The 18,991-nt window shown below is 41.0% G+C and overlaps 1 protein-coding gene across 2 annotated transcripts; it reads left to right on the top strand.

Annotated features, from left to right (window-relative positions):
* The first annotated feature begins 199 nt into the window (after window positions 1-199).
* Window positions 200-10,692, top strand: LOC137297752 (uncharacterized). 2 transcript variants are annotated; one of them, XM_067829694.1, is made up of 10 exons: window positions 200-266; window positions 1,749-1,860; window positions 3,645-4,002; window positions 4,839-4,932; window positions 5,184-5,318; window positions 6,176-6,299; window positions 6,921-7,067; window positions 7,433-7,776; window positions 8,712-8,871; window positions 9,378-10,692. In XM_067829694.1, exons 2-10 carry the CDS (start codon window positions 1,752-1,754, stop codon window positions 9,674-9,676), a joined length of 1,770 nt encoding a protein of 589 aa, XP_067685795.1. In that variant the 5' UTR covers window positions 200-266; window positions 1,749-1,751; the 3' UTR covers window positions 9,677-10,692. The 2 variants fall into 2 exon arrangements, with proteins under 2 accessions (XP_067685795.1, XP_067685804.1); XM_067829703.1 differs by lacking the exon at window positions 200-266 and adding an exon at window positions 451-721.
* Window positions 10,693-18,991: the final 8,299 nt, after the last annotated feature.

The raw sequence follows: 18,991 nt of genomic DNA, 5'->3' as shown, positions 1-18,991 counted from the left end.
CTATATTTAACGGAGTTATCCGGAGATGATCAATTATTTAATTGATTGTTGAAAAGGCTTTATTGGAATTCGACTCAATGAAATCACGGATTATAACAACAACTTCATGATATAATGTAGCAGCGACATTTCAGTGTTGGGCGAGTATATTACTAAACTGGTTGACACTTTGAGAAGCGCTCTGAAGATAAACACCAGCAATTGTAGGCAAATAACCAGTCAACCCGCTACGTTTGCGCAACGACGAACAGGAAACGATAACACTAGTAAGTAAAGCTTACACTTTTTCAATTTTTTCGAGTTGTCCTAAATTGTTTAAGATTTATATATGTACCGACGTGTCACATATGTATCTGAGAACGTGTTTACATGTGTATTAACATCAGTAGATCGTGAACTGACTAGGATTTGGGGAAAATGGAAACATGTATGCTGATCTAAACCAAAAGGGGATTCCCCGATTTCCTTCCACGTGCCTGTACGTACAATCATACATCCAAGAATTTCTGCGCGACTTGTTGACTTGTTTCTGACTGATAAATGTCCGTTTGTACCTCCTCGCACATTTTCTCCATGCATGGACCTCCTTATATTCCTCATTCATCATTCTAAGGACCCGACCTATGAGTGCGTGAAACCTGTGACAGCCAGAAGTGTTGCACAACTTCAGATTCATTCGCCATGATACAAAATGCAGTGATTTCGATTTGATCGTGAATAGGTCCGTGCTCATTACCGCTGATTAGCAAACTGCATTATTGGTTGCTCCACCGCTTAATTTCATGTGCATTCGACCATAGCCTTGGTTGGTCAGGCATTCCGCCGCAATGCTCCCCACTTGCTAAAGCTATTAAACTAGAGTAGAGAAAATGTTTAATCTGTTTGTTTGTTTTGTTGTTCCTTGTGGTTTGTACGCGCAGAACTCTTACCGTTTCCCATCATGGTATGATGTTATTATTTATGTTAGATCTAATGACTTTATGATTCTAACACCTATAAACAATTATGGCTGGTGCAGCGTACTGCGTAGTGTGGTTAACCTCAGAACATTCAATATGGCGTCCATTGGTTGGAGAAAAAAAATGCCAGAGATAGTGTTCATTCTCTAGTAACAGTTTAGTAAGCACGATAAGGGAGAAGTTGATCGACAAATACTACCAATGACCTTAGGTATATTTATGTCAGCACGTGAGCATGTTGATTTAATCTTTTAATTAATTAGCAAAACTATATGGTGTTATGACCTCAATATAGTCTCTGCCCATAAACATGATGAAGATACCAAGCAGCAAATTGATTGATTTTGACATAATGCTACCACAGTTTAAATGTTTCTGAAAAACATTTCTGTTCACATCCTCATAAGTCAGTATTACTATATGCTATGTGTGTATGTTTAAGACAAAATGTCATCATTATTGCTGAGATTATTGTGAGAGGGGATTCCCCTTTACATGCAGAGGTTAACCTCACAGTGTGTCAGACTTGTAAAAATCCCTGTAGCCACTGGTAGCATTAAGCTTTAAGGGCAAATCTCCACAGACATTTGCATATTTTCTTGAGTAAACAAAACATTATTTTTCTTTCTCACATGTCACATGTTTATTACTTTTATCTTTATGTCTTTGTTCACTTTTCAGATTTATGTCAGACAGGCATACTTCTTCTAAATTTTAGATCTTGAAAGACATTTTATGAACTACTTTGTTTAGCCTCTCCTTTAGCTGAAAGTCATTTGTGTTTTGCAGGAAATGGAGACTGCATTACGAAGATTACCTGAAAGCAGCGCACAACAAGTGACTGATGATAGAGATGGACAGAACTGCTACTTTTATCCCTTAAAGCAGAAAATTGTTCAAGGTAAGAAAACTGTGACTATAAAGACATTGTACAGTTATTTACTTCCAGTGAGGTTGATCCAGGGAGGTGAAACCGAGGTGAATATCACATGTCCATGGTCGATAAATCATTGGATCACCCGGACTGAAGTCAATTATTGTTTTATTACATGACAAAAGTACTCAACGCCTGTTCTTATGTGACATGTACATGCTTCCTTATCTAGCGTAATGCGAGGAGTGTGGAGTTAACAATATCCCAGATCTATTTTGCTTGGTGCTTGGATTGTTATATCAACCTTTCGCGACATGCCGAGGTTGACTTTGCCCAGCATCAAAGCTCATCTGACCAAGTAGGCCAATGAGAATGGCAAAAATCTACCCATCAAATAATAAATTGTTTTGGCTAGGTTCCAGTGAGCGTTAAGTGATTGAACTTAAAATACAAAATCCACAGACTGGCTGTCCTTGTCCCTTGTGTGTTATAATTAACTCTAAATGCTCAGACACTCTGTTTCTGTAACAGGCATTCCATATTACGGCTTTGTTTTGATTTTGATGTTTGTCTCATATCCCTAATATTATGATAAACTTTAGACATCAACAGAGTTTTATGTGACCTTTGTGTAATTTCAACTTTGAATGATTTTATTTGATTTTCATGCGTACCTCCCAACACCTTGTAGGGCAGTGGGGTAGCCGAGTGGTCAAGGGCTGGGGTGCAAACCTCCAAAAAACCCATGGGTTTCCAATTGTGCCTCTCATTGGTTACTCCACAGCAGTGTAGATGTTATCTGCCCTTGAGTGACAGGACTAATGATGTCTGTAACAACAGGAATTTACTTCTTGAAAAAAAACCTGTTAAATGTCCAACAACCTTTTCACATCATATTTTGATGGTTAAGGAGATAAGTTTGATTAGCACAAATGAGATTTAAAATTTTCCTTATTTTCTGAAAATAAAAGTCTTCCATGAAATAAGTGTACAGCCCTAACCCTGCACAGCATGGCGTCAGGGGAGTGAGGGTCATTTTTAAAGCTTGTCTGAAATATAAAGCTTTAAGGCAAGTCACAGGCTTGTTTCGATGAAAATGCACCTCTTCTGGTCATGTGACTGACACAGTGGAAAATTCAAATCTGGATTCTTAAAAAAGAATTTTTTTTCTAAATGTAAGTTTTATAGGCTGTCTGCATGCATACATTTTAGTTAGCCTTCATAGCATGCTTCTTTACACTAAGGCTTAATTTCATCATGAACTGGTAAATCAATTTTGTGACATTTCATAGAATGTACTTGAATGCTGTATGGCTTTGTCTTTGAAAAACAGCTTTGACAAGGCAAGAAGGCCTCACCCCATCTGTGTATAGGTTTGAACCTGTCTTAAAGATTTCGCTTGTGTCTCAGAAGACCTGGGTTTGACAAGGCAAGAAGGCCATACCCCATCTGTGTATAGGTTTGAACCCCATCTTAAAGATTTCGCTTGTGTCTCAGAAGACCTGGGTTTGACAAGGCAAGAAGGCCTCACCCCATCTGTGTATAGGTTTGAACCTGTCTTAAAGATTTCGCTTGTGTCTCAGAAGACCTGGGTTTGACAAGGCAAGAAGGCCATACCCCATCTGTGTATAGGTTTGAACCTGTCTTAAAGATTTTGCTTGTGTCTCAGAAGACCTGGGTTTGACTCCCAACATGGATACAATGTATGAAGCCCATTTCTGGTGTCCTAGAATGTTGCTCAAAAGTAGTAAAAGTAAACTTATTCACTTACTCTAACACTTTTTCTGACAGAGGTGTTTCTTTTTTTGTAGATGATAATGGGCACTTCCCAGATGATATCTGCTTCCCAGCAGGAAAGACTGGGATTCAGAAAGTCAGCTCCCTGTATACCAGTGGACCCTATAAACAGGGGAAGCATATTGTGCAGCAAAACCAGGACATCATGAAGGAGGAGTTCCTGTTTGTAGAAGACCAAGAAGAGGAGACGGTCCCTGACACACTTGAGAACCTAAACATAAGGCCAAGGGGAACTGTGGTGGCTCACACAGTGGTGGAAAGCATCACCATCCTCAGTGGTGGCAGCAGCAGCTTCCATGATGTGAAAGATATCAATGTCAAGGCCAAGAGCAGTGTGGAGGAGGAGAGTGTTGATGTTTACAATGACTCACAGTAAGTACGGTCATGATGTGGAATTATGTTGTTCTTAGTGTTCATCCTCTGTATCTCCAGGGCTTGTTGAAATTTTTATAAGACTTTGGATTCATACTTGTGGTTCTGGGGATCACAAATTACCCTTCCCTGGTTTCCAATATCATTTTACAGAAAAATCAAATGGCAGTATAAGAGAAAAGAATTGGTTAACTAGTATTACCCAGAAACCAAAGCCATTGTCAGTTCGTATGAGCTAATGTTTTCCTGTGATTACACAATGGCATTTAGAAAGTGGTCAAATGTAACATATGTTATATTTGACATTACACTTCCTTAGTCAAGTACAAGTTCTAGTACATTTTTGAGTTGAGTCCCATTCCTTCCAAATCGATTTGACGTAGTACCTTAGTCAAAACTGAGAAGTGGAAAGCAAGGGCAGGTAGCGAAATTGTGATAGACACAGCCATAGATTTAGGGGTTAATATGGTTTGAGAAAATGCGAACCTAGCAACACTGATGATGGATATTGTAGGACAAATACTCTGTGACAACTATCCTAGAATGTTCCTTGGGGGAACAAACTGCTAACATGATGCAGGTGATTTGCATTAGGATCATACATCTAATTGCTGAAAAGCATGTTCAATTATCGTGCATGGGAACAGCAGCATTTTTCTAAACAAAAAATATTAAGTCTTTAAGTAATTTTGAAACGTTACTTTCATGTATGAAGTATTGTAAATTGTAATCAAATGCTTGATTGCTGCTAATGAAACTGTATGAGCCTGTATTATACCAGGATCATGTTGTGTCTAGTTGTCTAAAGTGTGTTTTTTTTATTCACTTCTGCACAGGTGCGTGGTTCTTGGATCTAGCCAGGATGTGTCACTGTTGTTTAGTGTGTTTGCTAAACAGAAAAAAGGAACATATGGAGTTATTTTGGACAGTGTGAGTTTTTTTCTGTTATTTTTAAAAAATCAGCCATTTGGTAGTAGTTTTCATGATTAATGTCTCAATAAAATGATGATTTAAGTGATTTTTATTTCATTCTCTGAAAAGATCTTTAACGACTGAAAAATAGTGTACAAATTAAATTTGCTATTAAATGTTATTGGGAGGTGGAGATGTTGCTGCTGGTGCTGTTGCTGCTGCTTCTGATAAAATTTGGTGTTTATCTGAAGTTATCACCTCATTTTCAGGGCATGAAACCATCTTCACAACGCAGATATGACTGTGGAAAAGAATTCCAGGTGATAAAAGAGCTGGGTCATGGAGGTTTTGGCCAAGTCGACCTCTGTGAACACAGGTCTGGGAAGAAGTATGTGAACAAGAAGGTGAATATAAAAATTTGTATTCATATTTTGTGGCGATTTAAGTTTGGTTAAAGAACTGTCAAGGGTTTTATCGAATTACTGATAGCTTGGTATGTGGTGGTGGCTCAACTCTAAATTAAAGAAAATATCATGCTTTCAACATGTTCAAAGTGCAAATGTATGTCGTCATGTTCCAATTACCGAGGGTGAAATGGTACACGTTGCAGTACAAGGCCTGTCAGTTCTGTGTGTGATATGATTATTATGAACAGAACTGTCGAGAGCCGTCTAGCAACGAAATGCATAGATTTTGTGAAAAAGATTTGATTTCTAGACCTTTTGGGAAAAGGTTTAAAAAGGTTAATAAAATAATGCCATGAAAACCAAAAATGCAGAATTTTTAGTTAGCATATACCAAAACAAAGGCAAATTACGGCAGTTCTACGAATACAGTGGTATACCGTCTCACTATTATGAATTGCATGGTTTGATGCTCATGCTGTCAATCAATAGTCTTGTCCAAATATGATTATTTAAAAACCCGACCTATGAAGATCCGGGATGGAATAGGTCTTCAGAAACCCATGCTTGTCACAAACGGTGACTATGCTTGTCGTACGAGGTGATTAACGGTCATGCTTGCTGACATAGTTGAAACATATCATTGGTCTCTAATTTGCGCACTATTGACTGTCTGGATTGTCTGCTCCAGACTCAATTATTTACAGACTGCCACCATATGGCTGGAATATGGTTGAGAGCGGCATAAAACTAAACTCACTCACTCATTCACTCATTTGAAAGCTGCCACCACATAACTCTTGCTGACTGTTGCATTAAACAAACGAACTAGTATGGACTGCCATATTTGTTGCCAGATTTCTGCACGATTCCAAAAGAAGGAAGTTGAGGTGCTGAACACTCTATGCCATCCGAACATCACAGGTTTCCTTGGCTACATCTTCCGGGAAGGTCAGCATGAGATCCTCATGGAGCATGCTGGTAGGTCCAACCTTTGACCATGTGTTAGTTCATCTGTTTGCTGGAATCTGTCACCACACTGGTCTTGAATTTCTGACAAAAGTGAACAACATGTTTCTTATTTGTTTAAATGCTCCTAGCACCAGTTTAATGAGAGTTATCTCCCCTGGTTACATGTGTCATTAGGATTTATTTGCGGAAAAGGATTGGTAAAACATGACACCTGTCATTGAAGAAAATTATTATAATAACAGGTCAAGTAAAGAGGATGGAACATTAAGGCTGAGACTACATTTTTGTTGAATTTAAGTGGTAAAAAATACATTTGTAACATACCTCTAAAATTTTGAAAACATGAACTTACGAGTCAAACTTTTTTACCAAAATAGTGGTTTTGTCTGGCTGGCTGTGTCAAAGGCAAGTGGTTTTGTGTCAAGGAGTCACTAACACTTATTGCAGCAAAGGGGTAGCCTAGTGGTTAATGCATTTGTTCATGAAGTCAGAGGCCTGGGTTTGATTCCTCACATGAGTACAATATGCAAAGCCCATTTCTGGTGCTGTGATATTGCTGAAATATTGCTAACGCTGGCTTAAAACCAAACTCACTCACTCACTCACTCACACATTTTGCTGACCTTGTAGGTGTGTCCCTGTCTGCCTTCATTGCAACCAATGCCAACTGGCGGGAATGGTGGACGCCTGACGCTGTGATGAGGATTGCCAAGCAGGGGTTCTCTGCCCTTGCCTACATGCACACTGTGTTTGAGATCCTGCATCTTGACATCAAGCGTGAGTAGTATATTCTAAATGTAAATATGGCAATAACATTAGGATGGTATTTCATTGCCAAACAAAAGTCTGGTACAGGTAGAGGTACAGGTGGACATCTTTATAAGATCGCGAAACTTGAGCATTTTGAAGGCAGAGTGGTTGCAGTGAATAGTTGTGATCAGCCACAGTTAATCAATTACATGCTGCATCATGTTGACTGCGAATACCATGGAGATTGAGTTGTTGAAATTTTAAATTTCATATAGTTTCATAGAAAGTTAAGTCAAGTAAATCTTAAATAAGGTATTTGAATGATTCAGTGTTAGCAAAAATCTTTCTTGATCTGTCACCTTTGATCCATTTTCAACAATATTGACTTTCAGCGGACAACATTTGCATTGCTTATGAAGGGGACAATTCACCAGTCATCAAACTGACAGATTTTGGAACGAGCAAAACGCCTGAGACAGCAATCTGCTATGATGGATGGACACCAGAGTACATGTCCCCTGAAGCCAGCAGACAGTACTGCGCTGCCAAGATGTCAGTCTTTCCTGAATATTTTGTAGCTGATGACATCACGGGCAAGACGGACGTGTTTGCACTTGGTCTGACGATCCTTTACATGCTTCAGGGGCAACACACTGTCCTCCTTCTGTGGAAAAACCAATTGAGCTTGTGCAGTGCTCAGGAGTTTGCCGCTCTTCGACCAAAGTTTATTGTCTTTGTGAGTATTTAGTGATGTATTTTAGTTGGCATGAATTGTTTTGCTAATTTATTGTTTCTGTGTTAAGCAGTGTTTGCTTCATTGGAAATAGAACATTTGTTGAAATCTGTAATAATTCTGTTTGAAGTCAGATGAAAGCTACTTTAAGACTCTTCATGCACATTCATGAATATTAAACAGAGGTCCTCCAATAATATTTAGCTAATGAGTGGGTGTGTGAGTGAGTGAGTGAGTGAGTGAGTATAGTTTTATGCCGCACTCAGCAATAATGCAAATATTCCAGCTATGTGGCGGACGTCTGTAAATAATCGAGTCTGGACCAGACAATCCAGTGATCAACAACATGAGCATCGATCTGTGCAATTGGGAACCAATGACATGTGCCAACCAAGTCAGCAAGCCTAACCACTTGATCCCGTTAGTCACCTCTAACATCAAGCACAGTTGCCTTTTATAGCAAGCTGAAGGGTCGCTGAAGGCCTATTCTACTCCAGGGCCTTCACGGGCCATTAAGCTAATGTAAACCTTCAAGTTCAATAGTTTAATTGTCCTGCAGCTGATGGTCGTTTTGCATCCATCCATCCAGCTACCCACTAAAAAAAAAGATCTGGGTTACAATTGGTCTTCAGCAACCCTTGGTTGTTGTAAGAGGCACCTATCACATAGGACCATCACACAGACTGACTTCGTTGACACATGTCATTGCATACTGTGTAGATTGATGCTCATGATGTCAATCACTGGATTGTCTGGATTAGGCTCAACTGTTCACTTACTGCTGTCAGATAGGTAGAAAATTAATGTGAGTGCAGTTTTAAACAACAGACAATACAATCCAATTTTTTTGTAATAAGGCTCTTATGATGTGTCTGTTTGTGTCACTTCAGTTTGTGTCAAACCCATCATTTAGCACATTTTGCCGTTCTTTTCCACAGCTTGCACACAGCCCTAATTACATCCAGGAGTATGGCATCCCAGCCGAGCTGCCTGTAAAGACCCGTGAACTGCTGCAGTGTCTTCTGGTTGGGGACCCTAAAGTCAGGATGACAGCTGAGGAAGCACTGTTGTACATCCAGAACCAAGTACAAGATCAAGGTCAGGGTCTCAGCTGTTCTTTTCACCTCCCTGGTCAGATTCATGTGTATTGATTCTAGAACTTACATTCAGTTGGGTTTTGATTCAGTTTTAGTTTTTACTAAAATCATGGTCATTGGATCCCAGTTGCACAGATTGATGCTCATGCTGTTGATCACTGGATTGTCTGGTCAAGACTTGATTATTTACAAACTGCTGTCTGATGGCTGGAATATTACAGAGTGTAAAACTATGCTCACTCACTTCAGTAGGGGTGGGGTCACCAGAAATGGACTTCATACATTGTACCCATAAAGGAATCAAACCCGGGTCTTTGGTGTGATGAACCAATGCTTTAACCTCTAGGCTACTTTAAGAGTTAAGTAGTAAGGAGACAGTCATTAAAATTTCACCACAATAATTTGTCACTGGCAGATTATTACACAATATATGAAACTGATATATAAATATTCATTATCTTCAGACAATTACTGCATTACATGTTCTGATCACGTTTGTTTCCACAGTTGTCCTGCCTACGATTCTGCCACCATCCTCTCCCTCAGCTTCAAGCATCTCGGCAGAGTCCAGTGACCTGATGACATCGCTGGAGATGTCCGATCCAGCCCCATCAGAAATCTCACTGAAGAAACCAGTGCCCCCTGGTGGAGGGAAAGATATCAAGAACAGTCTTCGTCAGAAACTACTGAGGCGAAAATCCGCTGACCCCTACCACCGTCATTGTAGCCGCACAACAAGCGGTATGATGAACAGGGCCGAAATGGAAGAAGACAAGCTGCCAAACTTTGCTGCACTATTTGACTAGTTTTGCAGATATAAACTTTCTGTGAAATGCCTTTACCTGCATGCATGTAAGCTCTGAACAGTGACACGCACGCAAGCACACAAGCACGCACAAGAACTTAGAGAAACATAAATGATCTAAAGTCTGCCTTTTCAGATATATCCTATTTTCATTTTAAATCACATGACCAATAAAAATAGTAGAAATGAATATATTCAAAAATTTGTATTCGGTCTTTAATAATTCTAGACAATTTCAAATACGATTTTCTTGACATACTATGGAGTAGCAAATGTCAGTTTTAGCTTCTTTAACATTAATATGTATAAACTGTTTATGTATTTGTTTTCTCATTATGTTAGTGGATTGTTAAACCATAGTGCTTTAAAGTAGATAACCCATGCTTGCCATAAAAGGCGACTATGCTTGTCGTAAGAGGTGACCAATGGGATCGGGTGGTCAGGCTCGCTGACTTGGTTGACACATGTCATCGGTTCCCAATTGCGCAGATCGCTGCTCATGCTGTTGATCACTGGATTGTCTGGTCCAGTCTCGATTATTTACAGACGTCCGCCGTATAGCTGGAATATTGCTGAGTGCGGCGTAAAACTCATCCCACTCACTTAAAGTAGAAGTTGTTGGTTTTGTGTTGGTTCAATGAAACAGGGATTGGTTTCCTGTCTTTGAGATACAAAGTGACAGATAGATGATCCTCATCTTGTACTGTGTAGAAGATGAATATTAGCCCTTTTTAAGTGCTATCATCTTTAAGTGCTCACCTATCTTAGTGTTGTCCTGTTTTAAGTGCTCTCCTACATAAGTGTTTCCATATTTAGAAATACATGATACCTTAATATTTTTTAGTTCAATTTTTGTTTTGTCCAAGGACTTATCAGGAAGTGTTCATTTTTTAAAAAAATAAACGCAGTCTTTTAATGTGTTTATTTGTAATTTTATTAAAAGTTAGTAGTGTTAAGAAAAACATGAAATATCATGAAATTGTACAGTTCTCTGCTTGAATAAACTGCTTCAGCTTACATAGAGGAGTCTGTTGTTTAATTCCAGCAGAAGCTAGCAATCCAGAGTACTTACTAGCCTCATATCTTTGAAAGGATGATGTAAAGAACAGGAACATCTATGGATGTCAACCTCTTTATTGTGAATAACTCAACATTTCGGAGGTATGCTTGCTCCTTCATTAGGTGGAAGGAGCAAGCATACCTCAGAAACATTGTGTTGTTCACAATGAAGAAGTTGACATCCACAAATCTTGCTTTTCTAATGCATTCTAAATGCTCTTCAAATACAGGATCATGTATGCCAGCATGACTATTGGCAGGTGATAGCAGAACTTGGCAGAATGAATTGGGCCCATGTTGGGAATCAAGCCAGAGACTAATGTTGGATGGGCAAACACCTTTCCGCTAGGTTACCCATAACACCTGTATTGTAGTGAATCACAGGCGAACTGTAGTGCAAATGGGGTTACGCAGCATAGAGAATATGACAAGTCTTCTTCTATGCTACATAACACGTTTGCGCTACTGTTAGCCTGTGGGTGAATACATGATATAAATATGTGCCTGGGATTATCATGTGCCATGGTAACTAGTAGGGAAGTATTGAAACTTCCACTTATGTGTATCATGTTTATCAATGAGTGTGTGAATGTTGTTTACTCAGCATTATTCCAAATGTTAACTGGATAACCATAATGTAGAACTACATATGTGTCAATGACACCTGGGGTGAGTGAGCTTTAACCACTAGGCTACCTCACTGCCCCAGAAAGATTTTACTGATTTTCTGTGGGTAGTAGATCTAGCAATGTTCCGAGAGCCTCGTGGGGGTGTGTGGGGTGGGGTGGGGTGGTTGCCTAGTGGGTAAAGCAGTGGGCGAGCTGGCTAAGGCGCCAGGCTAGTGATCCAGCGATGTTAAGGTGTCGGGATCGAGCCCACCTGTGATCGGGTGTAAAAACCCTGAAGTTAAAGGTCACATGCAACAAAAGAATCAAACACATTTATCACTTATTCATGACATGTGATACACATTGCTGTTTTTATAAAAAAAAACACGAAAAACAAAATTATAAGCGTACAATCGCGATTCAAAAGTGCAATATTTTGTACTTGGGCTGACTTGTCCCAAAACGAAGCCCTCTGGAGACCGAACCCAGTCATAGCGGGTGGATGTGCACCCAAGTGTAACGACGGCTTCTGATTGGCTGTTTCATTTGCTGATATGCTGAGGGTTCATTGTGTGTACAGAAAGATGATTTGTTTGATGGGCGTTTTAGAAGTATAGCAACTCACAAGAAAGTAAGATTCTTTATGGATAACAACTTCTTTTTGTGTACTTGATGCGTCGTTACAGTACGGATTCATATACTGTTGGCAAACAAAATCATACACACTAAAAGAAGTGGTTATCCATGAAGAATATATATAGATATGTTGGGTTTTGAAAATACATGTTCTCTGAATTTGCGCTCGATCCAATCAAAAATCATGTCAGTTGAGATGGTAAACTACTGCTTGGCTTGAATCTGTCATTCGTCCAAGTTCAAAGCAGGTCTTGAAACTGACAAGAGTTTGCACCAGTTTCCGTCAGATCCAGTCCTCCGAAAAAAAGTGAATGTAGTTTGTTTGCAACCCACAGACATAAAAACATGTCATGTGTATCACACCTGCCTAATTACATAATGTGGCAGAGACGGGACTCGGGTGCACGAGTCATAAATCAACTTATTTTCTTTATGTCGTATAGTCTGCTAGATGTTAAGTTCAAATTGCACGTGGTCAATGATTGAAGCTGTTTACTGCATGTTGTCTTTAGCAGACAGGCAGGCAGACATATATAGGTGTGAATAAACCAGACACTGAGCTTTCTCTGTGACAGAGACTGTTTACCACAATCAACAAGTTTTTCTACGTAAGGAGTAGATTATTTACTTGTTTGTGCACACAACCAAGATTAGACTACTGCTCACGACCTCAGACGCTGGGCATGATTACTGTTTCAAGCTCAGCGAACCTATTCGCTGTGCATGCGTTCTGGAGATGGTGAAACGTTTGAACTCCTATTTCGCGGGCTTTTTTTCATCGCGTTTTTTAAACTTTATAGGTTGAATTGGCATTTTTTATGATTTGTTTCGGTAAGTGCATACCGAAAGGTACCAGAATCTGCAAAGTTGTGTTTTACGTTGCATGTGACCTTTAACTTTGTGTGCAGGCTCTTTCAGTGTTGTCACAACCCCTTGTGTACAGTACACAACCCTATGCACTTAAAAAGAACCCACGAATCCATTGGTATATGACCAGATGATGGCCTCATGAATACGTGCATACACCTAGTTGCGGGTACAGCAACGTACTGTGACTATGTGTCCCAGTCCACCCAGCTGCGAATGGGTACCTCGTTCGGATGAGAAATCCACAATAAACTCGGTGCACCAAGTGGCAGGAAGAGTTGTATTCCCCTAAGGGAGTTGGTATTGAAACACGATTTGCTGTTGAGAGTGTCATCCAGTGATCGATGGAAGAAATACCAGCGCCTTGAGTATGCACTTGTGCGTGGATGTGTGCACCATATAAATATCCTATATCTAAAGCATTTGCTCGTCACGCGGAAGACCCACATGTGTACCATGTCTGAAGCCCATTGCTGGAATACTCCGTCAGTCAGCCAGCCAGTCAGGAGCCTTGGGGAAGGTCTCAAATCAAAACACGTCTTCATCACCACTGGCCTCCCACATGCCTCAATGTTTTCAATGGGTTTAGACTGATTACAAATTGACAACATCCTTACTGTATGCCGTAAAGGTGGGTGCTCATGTATCCGTGAATTAACACATGCGCTACATTCCATGTACTGTATGTTACGTATTGTATACATTTGCATTGCTGTGCTGCACAGATGCCAATACAAACTTCTGTGAGGTGACTTTAACATGATATTTGCAGGTCCTTGACGTAAGACAAATCTGTGTTGATGAAGAAAGTTCATACATATCCGCCAAGCGTATATTAAACTTTAGAACGGGAACAGAACAATCTTCTTGTGTTTCGAAACAAACAATCAATTCCAACAGGAACGATATACTTTTTTAGATTTTGGGTTTTTGGCGTTTTTTTTCTACGACTAAATATGATGATGATTAAAAGTTCCGGGTTACAGTTGGTTTTCAGTAACTCATTGTTGTCGTAAGAGGCGACTGAGGGGATCGGGTAGTCAGGCCCACTGATGTGGATGATACATGTGATCTGTTCATCACTGAATTGTCTGGTCCAGACTCGAATATTTACAGATCGCTGGAATATAGCTGGAAAATTGCTGAGTGCGGCGTTGCACAACAAACAAACAAATATATATAGATCCGGGTTCGAATTTAACTTCGGCAACCAATGCTTGCCGTAAGAGGCGACTAATGGGATGGAGTGATCTGACTCGCTGGCCTGGCTGAAACGCGTTATGGTATCCCAGTTGTGTATATGTGTATATACTCCTGCTGTTGATCACTGGGTTGTCCAGACTCGATTATTCACAGACCATCATCATATAGCTGGCATGTCTGAAACAACAACAACAACAACAACAACAACAACAACAACAAAACAAACACACAGCCACAGTATACAATGATGCGTATGTAAAATCTTCACTTGTGACGAATGTGTCAGGCAAGCATTGGCTATCGCCGACGACAGTGGTGTTTTAACACCATAGTGAGTGAGTGAGTTTGGTTTTACGCCGGTTTTAGCAATATTCCAGCGTTGTCACGGCGGGGGATACCAGAAAATGGGCGTCACACATTGTACCCATGTGGACAATCGAACCCGGGGCTTCGGCGTGACGAGCGAACGCTTTAACCACAAGGCTACCCCACCGCCCTTTAACACCATAGCTATGCACACGAAGTACACACGACCTGATACATACGTTCTGTAAGACAGTTAAACCGATGTGTTGTTAGTCAATGTCTATTTCGACAATAGTCAATGCACTTATTAGGGCCAGCTGTGATAACAAGTAGACGCCACGACATTTTGAATTTCAAGCTTGGTTGGTTGTTTGTTTAACGCCACACTCATCAGTATTAGAGTTATATGGTGGGGGGTTTGTAAATAATCGAGTCTAGACCTGACAATCCAGTGGTCAACAACGTGAGCATCGATCTACGGGATCGGTGGATACGGTGGCATATTTCATCAGAGCGCCTGGTCACCCGATCGTGTTCGTAGCCTAATTTTCGCATATATAATGCGTAAGAATATGCTAAAAGTTACCTCTATGTGTAAACATATCGTGCGTGCGTGCGTGCGTGCGTACGTGTTTGTGTGTTTTCCGGCATCCGCTTAGTCTTGATCACATTCCGGTAGCCTAGTGGTTAAAGCGTTCGCTCATCACGCCGAGACCCGGGTTCGATTCCCTCCCATGGGCACAATGAGTGAAGCCCATTTTCTGGTGTCCCCCGCCGTGATATTGAAGGAATAGCGGCGTAAAACTAAACTCACTCACTGATCACATTCCAAGGCCGCATAGCATTGGCACGAGATCCACGTATGCTCCACCACAGCATCGTGGATACAATTCTCCCTTCCACATGTGTGAATGTCTCACACAGTGTCAGAGTACATCCCATTGGTCTGAAGATGACCCGGAACTTCACCTGCTGCACATGTAACAACACAGCACACGCAAGGGCGGCATTTACAGAACTGGTATATCTGTTGTCTGCTCGTGGACATGACTATCCGCACTTTTGGCGGGACTCGTCTGTGGCGAGCTATCCGATATGGTCAGGATAATCTGCTGCATGTCATTGGAAGCCTGTCGGCACAGTGTATCAGTAGCCACAGAGACCTTCGTCTCCCAGCGTTCCCAGAAGAACAGTTATAGATATCGACAAACATTAAAGTTCAATTTTTGTTTGATGTCTTCTATTTTGGCATCCACGTGATTACTTCATCGTTACGAGTGACGTATATCATAAGGCCTCACCCACTACCACTACTGCTGGGGCAGTGGGACAGCCTAATGGTAAAGCGTTCCCTCGTCATGACCCGGGTTCGATTCCCCACTTGGGTATAATGTGTGAAGCCCATTTCTGGTGTCCCCCGCCGTGACACTGCTGGAAAATTGTCAAAGACGGCGTAAAACCAAACTTGCTAATTGTCCACAGCAACTCATGCTTGTCCTAACAGGCAACTAACGGGATCGGGTGGTCAATGTCGGTCTTGTATGTCATCGTTTTTCCATTGTGATGCTGATTAGGTCAGTCACTGGGTCGTCCGAGTCGAGACCGGATTTGTATTTACAGACAGTCGTCACATAGCAAAAAAAAAAGTTCGGCGTTAAACAACTAACAGGAACCAACTGCTACTACAACTTCAGCCTGGACTGCGACCTCTACTACCACAACGAGCTGCCACAACGTGTGAAACCTGAAATACCTCGACTCTTACAAAGCTCACTAAAAAAATCGTCTTATCGATGACAATCGCGTGGCTTGATTATGCTGTGCGTTATAATACAGTTGATCTGTTATAGATACCCTTGACTGCTACCACCTTTGTGTATCGTGTACACTGGGGATGCGTTCAACAGTTTTGTTGTCCGATGTACAGCATCTAATCCTGAAGTTGAGAGAGAGTTATATCTTCGGGTTTCCATACTTCTGAATCATTTATTTTGTCTATACCTAGAAAATGAACAACACGACAGGTGTAAGTTAGAAACGAGTCAAATCGAAATCATCGCAAGCTCTACTACACGGCGAGAGAGAGAGAGAGAGAGAGAGAGAGAGAGAAGAGAGAGAGAGAGAGAGAGAGAGAGAGAGAGAGAGAGAGAGAGAGAGAGAGAGAGAGAGAGAGAGAGGAGAGAGAGAGAGAGAGAGAGAGAGAGAGAGAGAGAGAGAGAGAGAGAGAGAAACACGAAACACAGTCTCTCGAACTTGGACAATCTCTGTTGTCTTGATTCCTACATATCTCAACGCAAACTTACAACGTTGGTTTATATGTCGTCTCACACCGTTTGAGTTCCATAATTTGAGGTTCGATTGTGTATAATTTCCATCATGCTGGAGGGAGGATAAACGTGAAGACTGTGTTTAAATCCTCCAGTTAACTTTTGAACTGCCCCCTTCGATATAGCTGTACGTTGCGTGTACTGCTATCTGGAATCAGCTGAGGTGATGTCTCATGACGATTATTTATACTCGCTAACAGGCAACGGTTGAGGTACAGTATATGTACCCAACAGGTGCTGATGACGAAATAGAGGACCTTTATAGGTTGCCTTTGTGTCGATAACTGTTCTGAGTTCTTATCAATGTGGGCAAGATACGATAAACACAACATGAAGACCACTCCTGTTTGTTTGAAATCACATCTCCTTGTGAATTCTACATACAGGTGTTAACCTTAGCTTTGCTCATTGATATTATTGTAAGTATACGAGTGAGTATAGCTTTACGCCGCTTTAAGCAATATTCCAGCAATATTCCAGCAATATCACGAAGGGGGGACACCCGAAATTCGCTTCCTGCATTGTGCCGATCTAGGGAATCGAACCCGGGTGTTCGCCGTGTCGAGAGAACTACATCCCACCCCTCTCTCCCTCTCTCCCCGAGAGAATAGACTGTAAATTGAGAGTTACTACTCTGCAAAAAATTCTAATTTCAAAGGCTGTACAGTAATATTTCCCCGTGGCAGTTATTAATGACACAAAAGCGTTGTGATTATAACTACTCTGTCAAACAGACCCTGAAACATATACCCATTACAGTCCATGTCTAGAGTCGACACGCCGAAGACTCAGGTACGATTTCCCACACTCGTAGAATGTGTGAAGCCCATTTCTGGTGTCCCCCGTCGTGACATCGCTGGAATGTTACTAAAAGAGGCGTAAAACCAAACTCACTCACACAACTATTTAGAATATGTGATCATGGAAATAGTTTTTTTCTCTTCTGCAAAACATGTTCACTGCAGACGCTAGATGTTAGTCTACGGCTTGTCCATATACAGCTGAATTTATGAAATGGAGCTTTCTCTGACACATGACACATTTGAGATATCTTTGCTGAGGCTGCAAGACACCTTTCTGCAAAAGCAAAGAAAGCGGTAGGATCTATTTTGATTGCATTGTTAACAATAGTCATGAACACATATTTGTCCCGAGCCACAAAGAAGATCAGTAAACACAACAGGGTATATGGAATATATATCATCATTCATCGAAAGTGTACAATGTTGTGCGACCAGTGAATATCCGAGTTGTTGTTGATCTTCTGCAGTCTTGTCTTGTCATGTTAAACGGAGATTAAAGGGATCGGGTGGTCAGACACGCTGATTTGGTTGACACATGTCATCGGTTCCCAATCACGCAGATCGATGGATGTCCTCCCATTAGTCATACGTAACACTAGTCATACGGGTTAAAACAACATATGGTACGACTGACTGCCCCAGCAACTACCTTTGTAATACCAAAAACACAGCATCAGTGAGCTTCAATGGTCTGTTGTCATAACATACTGTAAGCACTTATAGTGCTTTTAACATAGACACTTTAAACACTTTAAACATTAGACACTTGAATTCTTATTATAACACATACATTTACAGTTTGCCATTAAAGGCCAGTAGCATCCAAGAACTGAAGTGTGTTTTTCTGGCCTGCCTCAGGTTGGTCCCACGATGGGACAAGTCTGTTTTCTTGTTCGCGATGCACTTGCTTTCTTCCCAGGATGGCAGCCCTGAAGTCGATTTGGTTCATCTTGGCAGATTCAGACTTCTCAGTCTGCTTGATCAGTTCAACAACGCGATAGATATTTGGTTGACGGTGCACCCCGTGTACCTTTCTGCATATAGAAGTGTACCCTAGACAAAGTAACTGCACAGAATCGTACCCTAGGATGATTCCATTTTGCATCCCGATCAGAACCTTTTCCTCGAACGCGTTCTCTTATTCCTGCCTGTCAAATCGCGGAAAAAATGAACGTGGTGTTGCGTGTTCGTCACTAACAACAATATACCTTCATTAGGCTGTCAGTTGTAAAATATCAGCTCCATATTCAATCGCGTTAGAATACAAGGCGAATGAAACGATTTTTTATGTACTGAACGCGCTCAAGTCAAGTGATCTGGAACAACACCACACACCGGTATCTGTTTTTGCGTGAGAAAAGTGGACTCGTCTGCCGTTTAGGGTTCTGTATACAGAAAGGTACCTGGAGTACATGTCTGTAGTACCTGTGCCGACAACGACCCCTTGAGCTCTACTATCAGATCCGCTTTGTCAGTGCCGCCATCATACCCCAAAGGTTCCTCACGA

The sequence above is a fragment of the Haliotis asinina genome, chromosome 1, assembly GCF_037392515.1.
Source record: "Haliotis asinina isolate JCU_RB_2024 chromosome 1, JCU_Hal_asi_v2, whole genome shotgun sequence".
Classification (NCBI taxonomy): domain Eukaryota; kingdom Metazoa; phylum Mollusca; class Gastropoda; order Lepetellida; family Haliotidae; genus Haliotis; species Haliotis asinina.
This window is presented reverse-complemented; position numbering and strand designations above follow the sequence as displayed.

Bases quoted from the DNA above. Each gene is read 5' to 3' on its own strand.
- LOC137297752 (XM_067829694.1), top strand. From the start codon at position 1,752: ATGGAGACTGCATTACGAAGATTACCTGAAAGCAGCGCACAACAAGTG. The intron at 4,933-5,183 runs GTGAGTTTTTTT...CCTCATTTTCAG, and splicing joins ATGGAGTTATTTTGGACAGT to GGCATGAAACCATCTTCACA. The intron at 7,068-7,432 runs GTGAGTAGTATA...ATTGACTTTCAG, and splicing joins CCTGCATCTTGACATCAAGC to CGGACAACATTTGCATTGCT.